This window comes from Microtus ochrogaster, chromosome 15, assembly GCF_000317375.1.
Source record: "Microtus ochrogaster isolate Prairie Vole_2 chromosome 15, MicOch1.0, whole genome shotgun sequence".
Lineage (NCBI taxonomy): Eukaryota > Metazoa > Chordata > Mammalia > Rodentia > Cricetidae > Microtus > Microtus ochrogaster.
Window position 1 is genome coordinate 26,807,900 of NC_022017.1, and position 17,918 is coordinate 26,825,817.

Below are 17,918 nucleotides of genomic sequence, written 5' to 3' on the forward strand. Positions count from 1 at the left end.
AGAGAGAGAGAGAGAGAGAATGAATATGACAGAAAAGTGAAATAGATTCAGACAGAGACATCCATCTCTTGCAAAAAGATGCCCAAACGTATTTAGGGAGGGAAAAAAACACAACACATTACAAACCAGCTGTCCAGTGCGATCGAGTGCTATTAAGGAGAGTGTGTTGTTTTATGCATGAACACTTTGAAAGAGACCCAGGCAGAGTTGGGGGAGGGGTGGGCAGTAGGGAGGGAGAGACACAGCTTTTCACGTTAGCTTCCCAGGCTTCAGGAAACCGAAAGTGTCATGCAGCAAGTACTGCATGAGCAAACAGCTATGGATAAGCGCTGCTTTTGCAAATCATGGGCACGCATGTGCACACACGCACACACACATACATACACAATCTGCTCCCTTAGGCAGACCACACTGCATACACCCAGAATCCCCAGGAGGAGGGCTTGGAACAAGCCCCGGAGTGCAGTGGGGTGATATACTATGGTGACTTCTGTTTGTTTTCCTTATCTTCATTTTCAGACATTTCTGCGATGAACCTGAATTACTTTTTTAATTAGAAAAGCAAATGAGAGAAGTTAAGGAAAGAGAAAGCAATAGAAGAAAACGCCCAGGGGTTTAGGAAGGATCAGCCACGCATTAGGGATGTCTGCGCCGCTCAGGAATCAGACTCACAACAAAGCTGGGGAGAATTCTGGGGACCCGCAGGGTTTGTATGCTTCGAGACTGTCACCACGATGGCGCTCTAGCTGGAGGAGGGAGCATATGAGATACATATGGCAGAAGTGTTTTGTCCCTATTCCCCAAATGGATGATTATTTTATTTCTATTCTTGTAAGTTGTATGATGCTTGGGGCAGGCAACGAGTTCGTGTCCCAGTGCGTATGTAGTCACATGACAACTTGCAGGAGTCAGTTGTGTCCTTCCACTATGTGCATCCCTGGGGATCGAACTCAGGCCATTAAGTTTGCTTGGTAATCACCTTTACCAGCTGAGCCATCTCCCTGGCCCCAGGTTGGATGGGGCATTGTTCCCACGCTGACACAGGACCAAATGTGAAGCTGCAGCATCTCTGCCATAGAAGCAGAGGACACAGAATGTTCTAGGCCCAGAGACTTTTGGAGCAAATGGCCCTGTGGCAAGATGGGATGGAGTCTTAGGGGTGGATAATAAAGTTGAACTGTCTCTCTCAAAAATAAATTAGAATTCTATTCCTTAGACTCTGTGCACGTGACTCCATTTGGAAACAGGGTCTCTGTTCCATTTGTGCCATTAGGGTGGGCTCTAATCCAGCACGATGTTCCTCTGCTCTCAAGCATCCATTTCTAGACACTAGCTCTGAGGGAGCAGACGGGGTGGGGGTGGAGGGCACAGAGAGCTGTGTGCCGAATGCAGATGTACAGGCACAGAGATGCAGACACAGGAGGAGGCCACAGAAGATGGACGTAATACATCTCTGGGCCCAAAAACACCAAAGACCGCCTGCAGGAACACAGCAGAAACCACAGAGGGGCTGGGAAGGAGCTAAACTGTAACTCTGTGCCTGCACTGTGACTCTGGACCAGAAGCTTGCAGATCATGGCTCCAGCCTTCAGTCTCTGCCTGTCAGGGCTGCAGGAAGCAGAGAGTCTGAGCAGCCAGCTCGGTCGGGCAGAAACAATGCTGTGGGCTACATACTGGAGGCTCTCCCTGAGAGAGACAAGATGGTCCCACTGGCTCCCGCACCCTACCTGAGTCGAGAGGTACTAGAAACATAGACCAGAGGGACCCCCCACTGAAGCCTGCCTACCTGGGTCTCCAGGTCGGTCACCTCCAAGTTCAGCTTATTCAGGTGCTTGTTCACAAATGTGATGAGAGACTGTCAAAGCAGAGAAGCAAAGCATATCAGCAACCTTCTGCAGAATTCCCCCAGCCCCCAACATGGCGGGCTGAGACCCTCCAGACCCTCCTCTGGTGGCTAAAACAAAAAGGTTGTGTATCAGACACCATACTCTTAAGCCAGGCCTAGTCTTAATGGTACAGTGCCAACAGGGATCGAGCTGTCTGGTCTGCATGACCCTATTGTAAAAGAGCACGCCATGCTACACATTGCTGAGGATGGTCTCAACATACGAGGCAAACCTTAGAAATTCCAAACACCTTTCATCCCATCTCAGCCTGCCTTGGGTCTGCAGAGAGTCTAGGCAGAGTCTACACAGGTCCCATGAAGGGTGGCGATGGGGGCCGGGGCGTGTCGGGAGGGATCTACCTTCTTCACAAGGTTGAGCTTGTCCGGTGCATGGTCGAAAAGTGTGTCGAAGGCATCCCGCTCTGCCACGACATGCAAGAGAGAACACAGAGAGGAGTTCTGGAGAGGACCCTGCTGCCCTTGTTTCTAGAAACAGCCACCCTGACCCCTCGGGATGTTCTGCCTGGGGCTTCCAGCCTGTTCTATCCCTCTAGTTTCTGCCAGAGCAGAGGAACCTGAAGACTGGCATTGCCCGAGTGTAAGACCGGGATCACAATCTGGTTTGTGAACCAAGGGTGCGTGGGGCTTTCTCAAACTCTTAACCATCTGCAAATCTTTGGGCATGGAAGAGTGGGTCACACATGGCACCTACACACTCCCACTGAGCTCCTGAAGCATCCTTGTCTCTCCTAAGATCTACCACTGCCTGTGAATCCCACCACTTCTCCACTTGGCCAGGTCTGCGGTTCCCATGTCTGGTCCACCTCCCCTTCCCTGGGGATGCCCACAGCTTCCAGGGCAACTGGCCTCTTCCCCATCAGCATCCAGACTCTAAAAGTGCAACTGGATGTCCTCTCACCCCTTCTCACTCTGACACTGTGGTCCATCCTCTCTTCCCAGGCTCTACAAAATGGTCTCTCTGAAACCCGAGGTACAGCCCTGTACAGGGCCTTTAATACAGCCTCTCTGCCCCCAGGCTGCTCTCCAAGGTCACTTCCTCTGAAGGACTCCACGGAAAGGCGTGCGAGCCGTTGGTGTCTTCTGCAGGATACCTGCAGACAGCCTATTCCTCCCTGAGAAACCCAACACCTCTCTCTTCCCTGGTGAACCACAACCTGTTCTGTCACATGTGCAAGCTGCCACCCCAATCAGCACAGAAGCACCCCATCCTTCCCTACTTGATTAAGGTCAACAGTGGACAGAAGCCTTGCAAAATTAGTATATGAAAAAAAAAAAAACCAAGTTGGCAAAGAGGAAACCCTGGAACCCCGAAACCCCTCCCTTCTCACAAATGGCCACCCCCAGCCCACAAAAGCTGACAAAGAATTCTTTTCTTAATCTGAAAATCTGCCTCTGCCTCTGGCTCAGGACCTAAGCACTCCTGCGTCTGTGGGTGGCCTGGGGCTCACTGTAACACTGTGGCTCACCCCTGGGGGCAGATGGAAGATGCTAGTGAGAGATGATGACACATGAGTTTGTGTGAACTACATGTAACAAACAGAGCACTCAGAGAAGCCCACTCTATGCAAATGAACCAAAATATCCTTGCTATGCAAATGAGGGGAAAGCCGGCTCTAAGGTAACAGGAAGCCCAGCTCTGCAAGCTGGAGGCCTCACTTCCTCCCTTAGAAGTGGATCGTTCCTCAGGAAACCGGCAGCTCTGGCTACAACTCTGTGTCTCTCTGTCCTTTGTTCAGGGACAGGAGAACCCGGAACGCCCTCTGAACCTCTATATCTGCCAATATTTGAAAGAAGTAGGAGACGTAAGTCTTCGGGAAAGATGATCGCAGCATAGGTCAAAGCAGAGGCCTGAGGGCTCCAGGGCCAACAGAGTGCTGCTGAGGGAGGGGAAACCCAGGAAAGGACCTAAGTCCTGACCTCTGTCTGCTTGGTTCTTGGGCATTGTAGGCTACTGGAACGGAGCTAGTAGAGAAGCCATCCACCCCCAGCTCCACCGTGGCATCCCAGTGGGAGCGCACAGGGAGCCTTCTCCCACCTTGGGGGAGGGGGAATACTGAGGAGGAAGGAAGGAGGAGAATGAAGAAGGCTGGGGTGAGCTGAAAAAGCCAGTCAGGTAGTTTAGAGGAAGCCTTCCTACCCACCTAGCCCCAAGAGGAAAGTGCCAGAGATTCAGGCCAGGGTAGGGTCTGGAGACATCTCCATCCAACCTGGGGCCTCGTTGTAAGCCTTGGGAAAGGGGAGAGGCTAAATAAAAAGAAGGACCCCTGTGTGTGTGCATGTGTGCATGCTGGAGTGAGCGTGTCTGTCTGTTGGGGGAAGGGAGGCAGCTCCTTCCCCCCCAGAGTCGGTGGGGACTAAAAGCTACCCTCAGTTAGCGCCAGCTGTCACTCTTCACTACAATCAGCTAAGTCAGATTATCCCCTGGAAAACAATCTGTAAAGGGGCAAAAGGAGCTTAGTCCTCATGAAGCAGCGCAGCCTGGTAAAGCCGCTTAGGCAAAGCCCTAGGAGCCAAGACGCTTGACGTCACTGGTTTATTTAGCCGGGCCACCGCTGGGCTGGCAGAGCGCTATGTGGGCTGCTGCTGGGCGCCTCCCACGCTGGCTGCTCACCTGGGCCTAGAGGAAGCATCAGAGCGTGTCCTGTGGCCAGGAGGGACCAAGGACTCTAAACAGGGTTTGGGGGGACAGGGCAGAGCTGGGTTCATATCCTCACTGTGTGACATGAAAGCCCACAGACTTCAGGCCACTTCCGTAGCCAAAGGGTTTCTTCCTTTGTAAGTAGGAACAACCCAGTCTGTCACCCCACCACCCTGGTGAGCATCAAGAGATGGGATGGGGCCCGGGGACAAGTCCGGCCATCAGGCATGTCTGGGTCTCCACCATTTCCCTCGTGCTGGGGAAGTTACTAGTTGGGAGGGGCACAGACAGAAGGGTCCCAGATCTGCCTGGAGTCTACTTCAGACTAAAGGTTCTCCCCAGTCCACATCTCTGAGTCCCCTTGAAAGCAAAGGCTAAAGCCATAGTGAGTCACAAATCCACCCAGTGTCAAGAACCCAGGACAGGGTTGGGGGTTCCTATTTCTCTGTCCTGCAGCCTCTGCTCATAACGCTCAGCTTCCAAGCTTTGACCAACTCTGGTCAGGCTGGTCTCTGGGAGCACCCCAGTGTGTACATGTGGACAAGAGGTTTGAGTCATAGAGGGATGGAGGAAAGGGCTTCGAGGTTCAAGCCAGGCTTGCTGGAGCAATCAGAAGGGGAATGGCATGCCTGCCAGAGTGAACAAACTGTGCAAAGAGAAACTTGAGAGCCCGGAGTTGATTTAAGAGCAGGGTGGCCCGGGAGGGAGGCTGACAGGAGCTACATGGCTCGGTGTGGCATCCTGGGTGCAGGGTGACCAGGGGGTGTGACCAGGGGTGTGACCAGGGGGTGTGACCAGGGGGTGTGACCAGGGGTGTGAACAGGGGGTGTGACCAGGGGTGTGAACCCCAGGTCAGAGTTTTAGCACGGGTTCTACTGGAGAGGGAAAGGGGGAGACTGAGTCACAGCAAACTGAGCGTGGGATGAGGGAGCTGCTTCTGTTTCTTGCCCATCCCATCCTGACAGCATCAGAAAGGGCTCCTGAGTGGGGGAACTGGGGAGGAAGGGCTACCAGCTAGAGAAAAGGCAACTGGCAAAGCCGTTGCTATGGAGACCAGGCTCTAACCTCCCAGCTCCCAGGAGACTTGTTTCCAGGGAGAGGAAAAAACCTGCTCCCACCTCAGCCAGGACAAGACAATGATGGGAAGTGGCTGGGTACCCCTTTTTCTGCTGGAAAGATGGAAGAGGAGCCAGAGAGGAGCTGCTCCCCCTGCTCACAGCACTTGAAGGCTAAGCAGGCTGTGGGAACTGGTTCCAGCAAGGATCAGCCTAGGAGGGTCAGCATGCTGTCTCGGACCCTCTTCACAAGAGACAGGGTTTAGGGAGGGCCGCTGAGACCGCGCAGCCTGGGGGTGACTACAGACTGTCCTGGGCCAAGGGAACTCACATCAACACTGAGGCTCCTGGGAGTACGGCTGACGGATGATTATAGACACAAAGAAGACAACCCGAGAGTAGAGGACCAGTGTATGCTGGTTGGTGGCAGGGGATCCCTGGTGAGCGACAGCCAAGCCAAAGCAAGAGGGAGCCAAGGGGTAACTGAGCAGGAGGGCAGCTCAGCCAGAGAGCAACGGGACTGAGGAAGCCACAGGGTGAGGCCTCGATACTCAGGAGGTAAAATAACCAAAGAGGCCACAGGGGATGCGATGTCTGGGACATCCTTAGAGGCCACTGCAGGGACTGTGGACTGTAAACAGATATATGACAAGGGGTGTTTGGGGACCTTCCTCCCCAGCAGTGTGCAAAGAAGCTGAGGGCTCAGTGGAAATCCACGTGGCAGAGGGCACTGTGGTAGCAAAGGCAGTAGTGTGACAAGACCCTGGCAGGGCACTGAAGCCAGATGTGCCCAGAAATCTTGTGTCACTCACTCCCCACCAAGAGGATGCCTGGGAGCCAGGGGACTCGCTGCACCGAAGCTAAGGCTGTCAGACGTGTAACTAGGAGACCTCTTTGCGTCAGCAGAAGCACAAGGCGGGGGCGAAACTAATTGCCTGTCACTAGCTAAAAGCCTGTTTCATCTTACGCCAGAGCATGTGAGAAGTAAAGTCAGTACAGCCCCCGAGGCCTCTTATGGCCTCGGATGTCCCCAGCACTGCGGCTGAGTCCTGGTGCACCTGGCTTTCCCCTTGGGAGCCACACCCTGTGTGCCTTGCCAGGTGTTCTTTCCAGCTGCCAGGGCTCCCAAGATACCAACAGGGCCCAGGCTCCCCTCCCCACAACCAAACCAACTCTTTTCAAATCCTCTGAACCTGAAACAGGGCCAACCCAAACACAGAAGCGACAGCTCCACACTCAAAGGCATCTCAGGCCCCCTCATTTGTCATCTTCCCACCTCTGGCCTCTGCATCCTCAGGGGAGGCTCGAAACCAGCCAGCACCCGGATACCGGTCCGGCATGAACCCACGTCTGCCTCCACCCTGCCTCTCCTTCACAGACTGGATAGAGGCTCCCTTCCGCCTTCCTTTATTTGGGTTTAATAACAATGACATTACTGGCTAGGATGGAAACGGGAGAGCTGAGCTGCTTTATCAAAATGTTGAAACGCCCGTGGATTCTCCAAGCAGCCATAGCACCTGTCCATTGGAGAAGGCTCAGGGCCACATGGCTGCGGCTTTCTCTCATTAAGACCTTCCAGGCCATCAGAGCTGGGTCTGCTCTCCACAGTGGTGACTCACATCCTTAGACCCTCCACATTAGAGAAGGGCGCTCTGTGGGGTTGTGGAGGAGGCACCTGAACCCCAAGGATTCCCCAGGGTCAGGTATACATCTGGAACTGAGCTGGGAGCTTCCAGCTGGCTTCTGTTTTCCTCCCCTCCTTGCTGGCTGGAGAACACCATTGTGGTCAAGGACTTTCTGTTTTGAACTGCCCACATTAGCCTCCCTCCCTAAGCCAGGAGCCAGGCTTCTGCTTCCCGGGGTTTAAATGCTCTCCTGCACAGGTTTTTGGTTCCTTTGTCTGCCCTCTCTTGCCCAGGGGACAAGGTCAGGTGAGAGGGTAATCACCTCCTTTTCTCCCTCCCTCCCTAAAGGTAAGCTAAAGACATTCTCCAGGCTGGCACTCCTCCCTCCCTCCAACCTCACCCCTCCTGCCCAAGTTCACAAGCATGACCTTGAGAAGCCCAGATCTTTCTGGGCTGGACCCTGCGTGCCCACAGGTCTCAGCACGTTCCATCCCAAACCAGGGTACTTACCAAACCGGCCCATCATGATCCTGGAAACAAGAACAAAGAGTCAGATGGTTATTTGGACCAAGTCTTAAGAAGGGGACAGGTAGAGCCAACCAGACCCCAGCACCCAGCCCCAGGGCCTTCTGGAGAGGGACATGTACAGATGACTGACGTCAGCACTTGAATGACAGCAAACTGCCCTCTTTCCTGACACAGTGACCACCATGGTATGCCATTTGGAGGGGACAGACATAATGGATCATGGGACATAGGAGTATATTGATCCTGGTCAATTTGCCTCACAGCCGTGCCCATCAGATAAGGCAGTGTTTCTCAGTCTGTGAGTTGTGTGCCCTTTGGGGGCCCCAATGACCTTTTCCCAGGTTCACAGATCAGACATTTTGCATATCAGATACTTACGATTCATAACAACAGCTAAATTAGAGTTGTGCAGTAGCACCGAAGTAATTTTATGGTGGGGGTCACCACAACATGGGGAACCATATTAAAGGGTGGGGTCACCACAACATGAGGAACTGTATTAAAGGGTCGTGGCGTTAGGAAGGGTGAGAACCACTGGGCTACAGGGTGAGGACGGAAGGAGTCTGGAACTTTGGGCTAGAAAAGCCATTTGCTTAAAGATTAATGAGCCGTTGTGAGAACTTGGAAAATAATGCTGGGAAACCCCACTGTTGAAGTTTTGGAGGGAATTTTGAGAGTCCCTCAAAGACTCCATGGGACTTTTTTATTTTTACTTGTTGCTACTCTGCCTGTATGTACGTCTGTGTGGGGGTGTTGGATCCACGGCCTCCGCCTCAGTGTCTACCTCCAGGTTCCCTCCTTGAGTTCCCGCCCTGACTTCTCTCAGTGTTGAGACTACAGCTGGAAACTGGAGTAAGCCATTTCCTCCCTCAGGTGCCTTTGGTCACAGTGTTTATCACAACCATGGAAAGTAAACTAAGATAGTTTGGCTGCAGCTAACCCAGCCACCATGAGTCATGGTCCTGGAGCCAACTTCCAGCTGCCACCCACATGTCCCCTTCCTGAAGCTAAGAGATGCATTCAGTCCCTAGGCAGCAACCTCTAGGGCAAGGGCTTGGGCTCCATCTCAGTAAATACTTACTGGAAAGACCCACTGTGTGCATGAAATAAAGACACAGAACCAAACACCCTGAACCTGGACCTGGCCAGAGTTTCTCCTCCACAGCTCAGAGCTGGTAACAAGGAAGATCGTGAAAGACTACGGGAATGGTAAGGCCATTCACTCCTGTTCAGCTGGCAAGCTGGAAGGGCTTCCTGGAGGGAGAACCCTCTGGGGAAGACATGGAAAATAGGAGCTAAGTGTTAACTGTGTGCCCGGTGTAGTATGCATAACTTGGATCCCAGTACTCGGGAGGCAGAGGCAGGCAGATTTCTGTGAGTTCAAAGCCAGCCTGCTCCACATGGTTAAGACCCTTTCTCAAAACAAACAAACAAACAAACAAACAAACACTAACCTTGGGCCTGTGCATCCCCAAAGGTATGTGCACCAGAGAGGATACAGAGAAGATATAGCCAGAGGTGCACAGCAAGGATGTTGATGGACCATTGTAGTTTTGGCAGGCACCTGATGCTCTACTTATCCATCAGGGCCACTGTGGCCACAAGGATGGGGGTGGGGGTGGACAAGAGAGAGTAAACTCCAGGTCGGATAAGAGGATGACAGCAGACAAGGGACTAGAGACATCTCAGCTCCTCCCTTGGCTACGTAGAAGAGTCTGGCATCCAGCAGAAATGGCTCAACTCAAGTGTCCCCATCCCTGACTCCAGGGTGCTCCTGCCCCTGAAAACACCACAATAGGCACAGAACGTCCCAAGTCCTCCCTCTGTCTGATCTTACATTCTACCCAACTGTCTCCTTGTCAGCCCTGGAACAGATGAACCGTGTCCTCCACCTGCCCTGCTCTTCCATGACCAGCTCTGGCGGGCACACAGCAGGCCTCTGGAGTGCTGGGCACAGATGGTGGGCAGTTAGGTGGGCATCGGCCAAACCTCTCTCCACTTTCAGGTTTTGCCCCTGATGACTGTGGAACCCCCAACACCTCTTGCTGTTTTCTCTGGTCCCCCTCGCCCTGTGCAGACTGCAATAGATGGCTTCAGCTACTTCCCACAGCCGTACAGGCCCCGGCTACTCCAGGTCATTAGGTAGAGTATGTTCTCCCAAATCCCCATCTCAGAATGACCCACAGAGAAAAGGCACGGGTCAGGAATCCAGGATGGGGCCAGGATGAGGGTACTCAGCCTCTCAGAACACGGGGGAAAGAGAGCCGAAGCTCAGCCCGTGAGGAGGAAAGGCAGTATCAGAGGCTCCCTGGTTCCATCAGGACCTGGGAAGCCCTCGGATGCAGATACCACAGGACCCATCATACAGCAAGCTTAGCAAACCGCCTGGCTGAGCCCATTCACATGGCTGTCTGCAGGCTTGTCAGGGGTGGTATCTCAAGTCAGACCACCAAGCCCCCACCAGGCTGTGCATTCCCGGGACTCACCCTTCTGCAGCCACAACACACTCACACCTGACATCCTCCCCCCACCCCAGCTCCCTGCCCTTCCCTGAGGGCTGCGGGATGCAGGACAGAACACACACACATCACAGGGCACACTGCCATAACTTCGAGTCCTCTGGCAGCCCACTCACCATGCCTGAGTGGATTCCGTGCCAGTCAGCAGCTGAAAGGCTATAGACGCACAGCCGTGGCATCTGCGTGAATGGAGCTGGTGAGCTAGCTGACACCAGCAATGCTTTTAAATATTGAAACAGGTTTAGTCAGCAGGGACAAGAGCAGTGAGTGCCTAGGATCCTGCATGGGCACTGTGGGACCTCACACACGATGCACTACCTGGTTTGTTATTAAGGTGTAGTTCCTCAAGGCTTTTAAAAATTCTAGCTTTCTCAAAGAGACCAGAAGACTCAACAGTGTCCACCATAGGTCAGTTCTGACTGATCACATGGCTCCTCCCTCCAAAGGAGCAACTGGTGATTGACAGATGAAGATTAGGAAACAAGCAAGACATGACAGGCCCCACGGCCATCCTGAGTTAGCACCACTGGCATCCCTGAGATTCTTTCAAATTTGGGGGCAGGGGGTTGAGACAGGCTTTCTATATGTAGCTTTGGCTGTCCTGGAACTAGCTCTGAAGACCAGGCTGGCCTCAAATTCACAGAGATCCACCTACCTCTGCCTCCCGAGTGCTGGAATTCAAGGTGTATGTCACCACCGCCTGGCTTAATTTTTTTTTAAATTGTATATAATGTATGTATGATTTGTGTGTACACACACACACTTGTGTGCGCAGGGCAGAGACTGACCCATCACCTTGTTTTTTGAGGCAGGGTCTCTCACTGAACCCGGAGCTCACTGATTTGGCTAGACAGGCTGACCAATGGGCTCCAAAGATCCTCCTGTCTCTGCCACCCCAGTGATGGCATTACAGACATGCATTCCTGTACCTGAATGTTTTTTAAAATGTGGGTGCAGAGGATTAGTTTCTCATGTTCACACAGCAAGCACTTTGCTAACTGAACCCATCCGTTCAGTTCATCTTCTAAAATAAAAAATCAGCCTCTGATTTTTGAAGGAATTTCAAGAGTCCCTCAAAGACTCCATGGGGCTGACATGGAAAGCCCAGAAGAAAATGTGTGGAGGAAGTTAGCACACACACAAAAAGCATACACTAAGACTAAAAATTATGGAGAAATACAGGGTCCCCCAGGCCAGCGTCCTTGCCTGAAGCCAGAATCGGGGCCTGGCTCATATGGGGCTTGGGTCCCTGAGGGTCAGTTGACATGAGGTACAAAACCCTGAGGGTCAGTCGCCATTCACTTACTCCGTGGTCGTGGTCAGCTCCTCCGAGACGTGGCTGGAGTGCAGCAGGCCTTCCCGCTTCTGAAAACCGCAAAGCAAGCAGATCAATGCCTAGACCGTGGGGCATGAGTGGAGTAGCCAGCACCTGCTGACCTCATGGGAAGTCCCCTCACCCTGGGCAGGATGCCAGCCTAGAAAGGGTCTCCTATTCTGCAGCTGGGATGGGGAACATGGGTAATCAGGGAGTTCATGAGGCATGCTGGGGAAACACCAGAGGAAGAACATGTGAGCAACAGGCCACACAGAAAGCCCCAAACGCGTCTACCCAGGGCCTCGCAACTTGTTTTTTTTCCTTGGTGGCTTTCAATACCGGTGAAAAGAGGCTGCGGAATAATGAGCAGCGATGAACTCTGAAGCTGGGGTGAGTGGCACTCTTGAACATGAAAGAGCAGAACAAAGGACTACAGCCATGAACCCGGGACACTAAAGACAGCCGGCAGAAGCCGAACGGGGCCAAGAGGACTGCTCCCTGAAGCCAGCAGCACTGGGAGAAGAAATCCACCTGCCACTTGAAGCCCCACTCACCCCATTAGTGGTGCTTCACCCCAGCAACCCTGGTAAGTACACAGAGGTGCCAGGAGGAGGGCAGAGGGACAGTGGATACCAACCCAAATACACTGGGACTCCGCAGAGGCCAGCCAAAGTAACCAGAACCTCAGGCCCCTGCTTGAAGCTTCTGAAGGACAGAAATCTGTTCTAACCAGAAGCCCCTCATGTGCTTCCCTGATCTGGCCTGCAGGGATCTTGTAGACTCGTTCTTATTAACAAGTAATGGTAGCTGGCAACCTCAGCTTGGCTCACCCCAGGGCCTTGTGCCAACTGATACACAAGAGCCTGCCAAATAAGACTCTAGGTGTTTGGTTCACCTATTTACATGCTAAGAGTGAATGAGGGGCCTATTAGTTGCTGGGCATTAGGGAAGTCATTGATAAACTTAGAGCTGGATAATCGAATGGTTAGCAACATCACACAGAGTTTGTAGGGAAATCAAGAGGCAAAAGCAATCGAGAGCCCAATGCTTCCACTGCTGGGGGTAAGCAAGGTTTGGGCTTCCTGTCTTCCAGCTGTGAAATGCCCCATGTCTCGCTTTGCCCCATCTCAAGTAAGACAGTGGGTTACCCGAGCAAGCATATGGACAGCCAAGAGGACCTCAGGAGAGGCGGAAAGAAGTTCTGAGCAGGGCCTGGGTGGGGGTGGGGGGGTGACTTCTAAGAAGCTGCCGTCCAGCTGGAAATCCTCACTGAGGTCTCTTCTACTTTGGACTCTGTGCTAACAGCTCAGGATCCCTGGTCAAGACACAGGCACGCTGGAGGGGACTTGCTGGAGGGGGTCAGACTTTCCAAAAACCCAAGCTTGTCTTGGACCAACGCGTAAGACTGAAAGGAAATACTTGGACAGTGAGCCCGCTCAGCACTCTTGGGGCCCGGGGCTGACGTAGGTAGGTTTAGGAACCATTTTTCCCCTGTGTCCTTGGGAAGCCTTTCCCAGCCTGCTGCCTGGGAGCCGGCAGCCAAGACTAGGGCCACAGGAATGGTCCCCCTGGGTCTGCGTCACTCTCGCCGACCACAAACATCCTGATTGGGAAGGAAGCAAGGAGAAATGGCAGGTGATCTTCACTTAATATCAGAAAGGGCCTTCCCAGCAGGGTACGACTAAGCTCCCAGGGTAGAAGAGAGGTCAGTATGGCTTCCGAAAACACAGGCTCAGCCAGGTTGTCATGGACCACAGACCACAGAACAGATAAGTTAAAAATTCAGAGAACAGAATGAAACTGAGCGTCTCCAGTAGCATAAATACCAGTGACACACAGGTCCCAACTGTGACCTCAGACCTTTGGCAGACACAGTGGCTCTTCCAGGCCAAATGGGATTTCCTCATTCAGGGTCCCCACAAATTCAGGCATATGTCCGGCACCCGTAGGTATTTAATACATTGAAGTCATGCACAGGAACCAAGTCAGGCCAGCATCTGTGTGCCTGAATGCTAAAGCCCAGGACAGCATGCATGGAAAATCTACGCCTGGCCCCATTACCAGGACCCCAGGTCCTGGCTCACTTCTCTAAGTAAATCAAGAGAAATGAACCTAAAAAAAAAGATAATGGGGAATGATGGCTTATAATACGGAGCAAATGTGGAGAGCCTTTAATTTGGGTGTCTATTTCATTCTGCCGGTCGCAGCTTCCTCCAGTGTGTAATAAGCACATTCAAGGGGATTGGATTCCGACTCGGTGGCTTTGGAGAGAAATGAGCGTTCTTTTCAGAAATCTGGGAAATTAAACCTCAACACCCGTGTGCCACTCTTCAAATCAACGCCATTGTTCCCTCTCCAATCACTTCTCAAAGAGCCAGGGTGAGATATGCATTTTATCAAGAGGGAAAAATACAAGGTAGTCTCTCGGGATTGGGGGAAAGGGCTGGAAAACTACGAGAAGAAAAAGAGGCAGCTTGCCTCACCAGCAGAGAGACGGACAAAGAGACGGCCCAGTGTACTCACCCGGACGACCACCACCTGCACGGTGACATGCTCGGGAAGGTGGATGGGGGCCCTGAAGTGCATGGCCAGGGAGACGAGAAGGTGAAGAATGGACACCAGGTTCTTCCCGTGGATAGCTTTGGGTGGAGGAGGAAGAAAGAGCGGCCTCGGGTCAGATGCTGTAGCGAGCAGGGGACCATCTCGAGGGCAGGTCTCAAGGAGACCTCTGGGGGAGGATGAAAGGACCTCAGATAGGGAGGCCTCAGAGGGCTTCTGCCTGCTTCTGCCTGGCTTCTCTCTATTCTTTCTTGTTGGCTCAATGCCACTTGACAATCATGTTCTTTTTATTTTATTTATTATTTATTTTTTTTTTTGGGCAGGATCTCACTATGTAGTCCTGGTTGGCCTAGAACAGCTGACCTCAAACACACAATGATCCACCTGCCTCAGCTTTCCAAGCACTAAGATTAAAGGTGTGTGTGTGTGTGTGTGTGTGTGTGGTGTGTAAGGAAGTGGGGAGGCAGAGCCCTGGTGTGTGATTGTGCCCTTAGCTGTGTGTCTCCAGACCTCTCCTCTGCCACCTGGCCTCTGGCACAACAGGTCAAGAGGGTACACTGTTTTTAACCACAAGGCCTTACAGAGTGATCGATGACAACACAGAAGGACGGAGGATGGTTCCTTCCAACACTCGGTCCCCACACAGGGGCCACTCACAGTCCACATTCCAGCGCAGCGGCCAGCCGTGGGGCCGAAGCAGATCCTGCACAGCCTCCAGGACCGTCTGCAACTTCTGCTTTTGCCCGATCTCGGACTGTGTCACCTCGGCCACATTCAGCTTGCAGTGCCCCAGCTTTTCTGTAGAGACAAAGACAAGGTCATGAGGCAGAGCGTCCAGGCGGGAGGAGCTGGAGCCACCTGTGCCCTGGCTGGGGCAGGGACACCTTAGTCCAGATCCCTGGGACGGCGGTACCGGTACCGTGCTGAGCCAGGAAGCTCTGGACTTGGGAGGCCATTTCTACTGTGAGAAGGTTACACTACATATAGCAAGTGAAGGGCAGTTAAGAATGAAGCAGGCGTTCGGGAGCAGCTTATGTGCACGAAATGGAGAAGACCCCTTCACGATACAGCTGGGGGGGAGGGCAGTGTTGTCGTGGTGGCAGTCAGGCACCGGACACCACAGCGGAAGAACAGAGCTGTTCAAAAGTTGTCCCCTGGCCTGCTGCCAGCTAGAACCCTCTAGGTGGGCCTGGGAAGCTGCATCCACGGAATCACAACCACACGGCTGCCTCAATAAGACCTGACAGTGGCAATTCCAGTTGACATGCCACAAAGCCCCACCCCGAGATGAAGAAACACAGGCAATTAATGGCTGCCGGGGGCAGGAGAACCTGTCTTCTCCAGGGACAGGGAGTCCCCTGGTTGATTGTTCAGTACCAAGTGGTCAGCCTAAAGGCGCACGTAGGAGCAGCACTGAATGCACTCACTGAGCCGCAAATACACAGACGTAAAATTAATAATCAAAGAAGAGGTCACGAACTTGAGAGGGAGTGGGGTGCAGGGGGAGAGGTGGCAATGGTGGAAACACAGTGCTCGTTTATAAAATTCTCAAAAAAAAACCCTTAAAAATTTATATCAAAAATGAAAGTTAGCTGGATGTGGTGGCGCATGCCTTTAACCCCAACACTCAGGAGGCAGAGGCAGAGTCTGTCAGGGTTACACAGTGAAATCTTGTCTCAACAAAAGAAAAAAGGTTGTCATCTGACTTTTAGACCCACATGCATTCCCCCCACCCACACACATCATACACTAGTGATGATGATGATGATAATAATAATAATAAATAATTTAAAAATAAAAGCAAAAGGTGCGATAGTGGAGTGAGGAAGAGGAAGTTCCTGGGCCAGCCTCAAAGGGTGACTGCAGAGAGTGTGGGAAGGGGAGATGTCCCAGCAGAGTCCCAGACAGCGAATTTTGATAAACATAAGAAAAGCTCAGTGAGTCTCCCCTGCCTTCCTAGGCTCCTTCTCGGGTCTCTAACATTTTCACACCGCAAGAAGTTTGATTGGAGATTTGCCGAGTTGGTGACTGTGTGGTTTCTAAGAACAGGCAGGAAGCACTCCGGAGGAGCCTGGCCGAGAATTTGTCACATTCGCTCAGGATTCAATTACCTAGACAGGGACCCAGCCGCCTTCAATTTCCTTTGGGAATTGGGGAGGCAGCAGGTGAGAGCAGGTAGCCACAGATACAGCAGCCAGAGCTCTGCGCCCCCCCACCCCCCCCCGCTGAAGGCAGGGAGCCCCGTTCCTTCCTAGTCTTTAATTCCAAGATGTGATATTTCCTGGCAGGGCTCCTCTGCCAACTAGCGAAGGCGCAGACCCAGGGTGACCGGAGGCAATTTCCTGGAATGTGATTACCATGTCCTTAGCCTGGGATGCAAAGCTGCCATCAGCCACATTGTCACTGAGATCATGAACCCTGCTAAGGTCCCACAAAGTTCTGCCACATGCATTTTCCTGGGCCCGGGACTTCCGTGTTCTTGCCCCCTCTCCGCCCCTAACCTCCAGCTCCTGCAGTTAAAATGGTCTGTTCTTCTGCAGTCTGCGGGACAAGACAGCACACGACTGTCTACTACACACGGTACAACCCTTCAATCACATGTTCCCTCAACAAACGGGTGCTGGGCACAGGTGCTGGAGACATGTGGACAAGAGAGGCCCTCAGTGGGGGGACACAGTGAATGTGACAACCAAGAAAGACCATGGATGGACACATGACAGAATGGGCAGAGGAGAGCGTGATGAAGAAAACAAATTGGTGGTTCCACACTGCCTCTGGGGACAAGAGGACCAGCTTCCGTGGATTCTTGCCACCCGTCACCTGGGTCACAGGCCCCAACAGGGACACCCCCAGCTGCGCGTGTGAGCAACAGGAAAACACACAGCAAGCTAGGCCCACAGGTGTGCAGCAACCAAGGACAGGCAGACCCTGGGGAAGGGAACAGGGAAGAAGAAAGGGACAAAGAGAACCAGCATGTCCGCTTGTTCCCCTGCCACCAGTGATGTCAGCTGGGATGGCAGAGGAGGCGGCAACAGGCAGCGCTGGCTGAGGAAGAGCCGAGTGGTGGCCTAGAGAGGCTCTTTCTCCCGACCCTGGGACCAGAGGTCTGAGAAAAGGTGCTGGTTGTTTCCTTCTCTGTGTCCCCACATGGACGTCCCTCTGTGTGCAGCTGTCTACTAAGCTACGTTTTTTGTTGTTGTTGTTTTGTTTGTTTTTTATGAGACGTGGTGTCCCTCTGTAGCTAGGCTGTCCTTGAACTCAGTCTCCCCGCCTGAGCAGTTCAAGTGCTGGGATTGGTGGGTATGCAGCACCTCCCCTCATGGCTAGTTTCTTCTCATAAGGACACCAGTTGGAGCTTGAGAGATGGTTCAGTGGTTAAGAGTGCTGGCTGTTATTCAAGAGGCCCTGAGTTCAATTCCTAGCCACCACATGGTGGCTCACAACCATCTGTAATGAGATCTGGTGCCCTTTTCTGGCCTGCTAGCAAAAGAAAGGCAGAACACTATGTATACATAGTGAATAAATATTTTTCTTTTTTTAAAAATAATAAATAAATAAAAAGGACACTAGTCATACTGGAGTAGGGCCAAGTCCCATAACCTCGTTTCAAATTAAACACTTCTTTTTAAAATGTGTCTATAAACACAGTCACATTCTAAGGCCTGAGGGTTAGGATTTGTCTAACTAACTAACTGGACCGCTGTTGCTATGATGAAACATCATGACCAACAGTATCCTGAGAGAAAAGGGCTTATTTCGCTTATATAGCCCAA

At 52.5% G+C, this 17,918-nt stretch overlaps 1 protein-coding gene across 1 annotated transcript in view; it reads right to left on the reverse strand.

Moving 5' to 3' along the window:
* Positions 1 to 17,918, reverse strand: part of Parvb (parvin beta) — a 78,166-nt gene that overhangs the window by 9,795 nt on the left and 50,453 nt on the right. Inside the window, exons 5-10 of the mRNA XM_005354423.3 lie at positions 14,803 to 14,943; positions 14,110 to 14,225; positions 11,578 to 11,636; positions 7,735 to 7,754; positions 2,246 to 2,307; positions 1,787 to 1,855 (exon numbers count right to left, since the gene is read on the reverse strand). Of these exons, the coding sequence (XP_005354480.1) occupies positions 1,787 to 1,855; positions 2,246 to 2,307; positions 7,735 to 7,754; positions 11,578 to 11,636; positions 14,110 to 14,225; positions 14,803 to 14,943 (467 nt within the window). The remainder of the gene's footprint in view (positions 1 to 1,786; positions 1,856 to 2,245; positions 2,308 to 7,734; positions 7,755 to 11,577; positions 11,637 to 14,109; positions 14,226 to 14,802; positions 14,944 to 17,918) is intronic.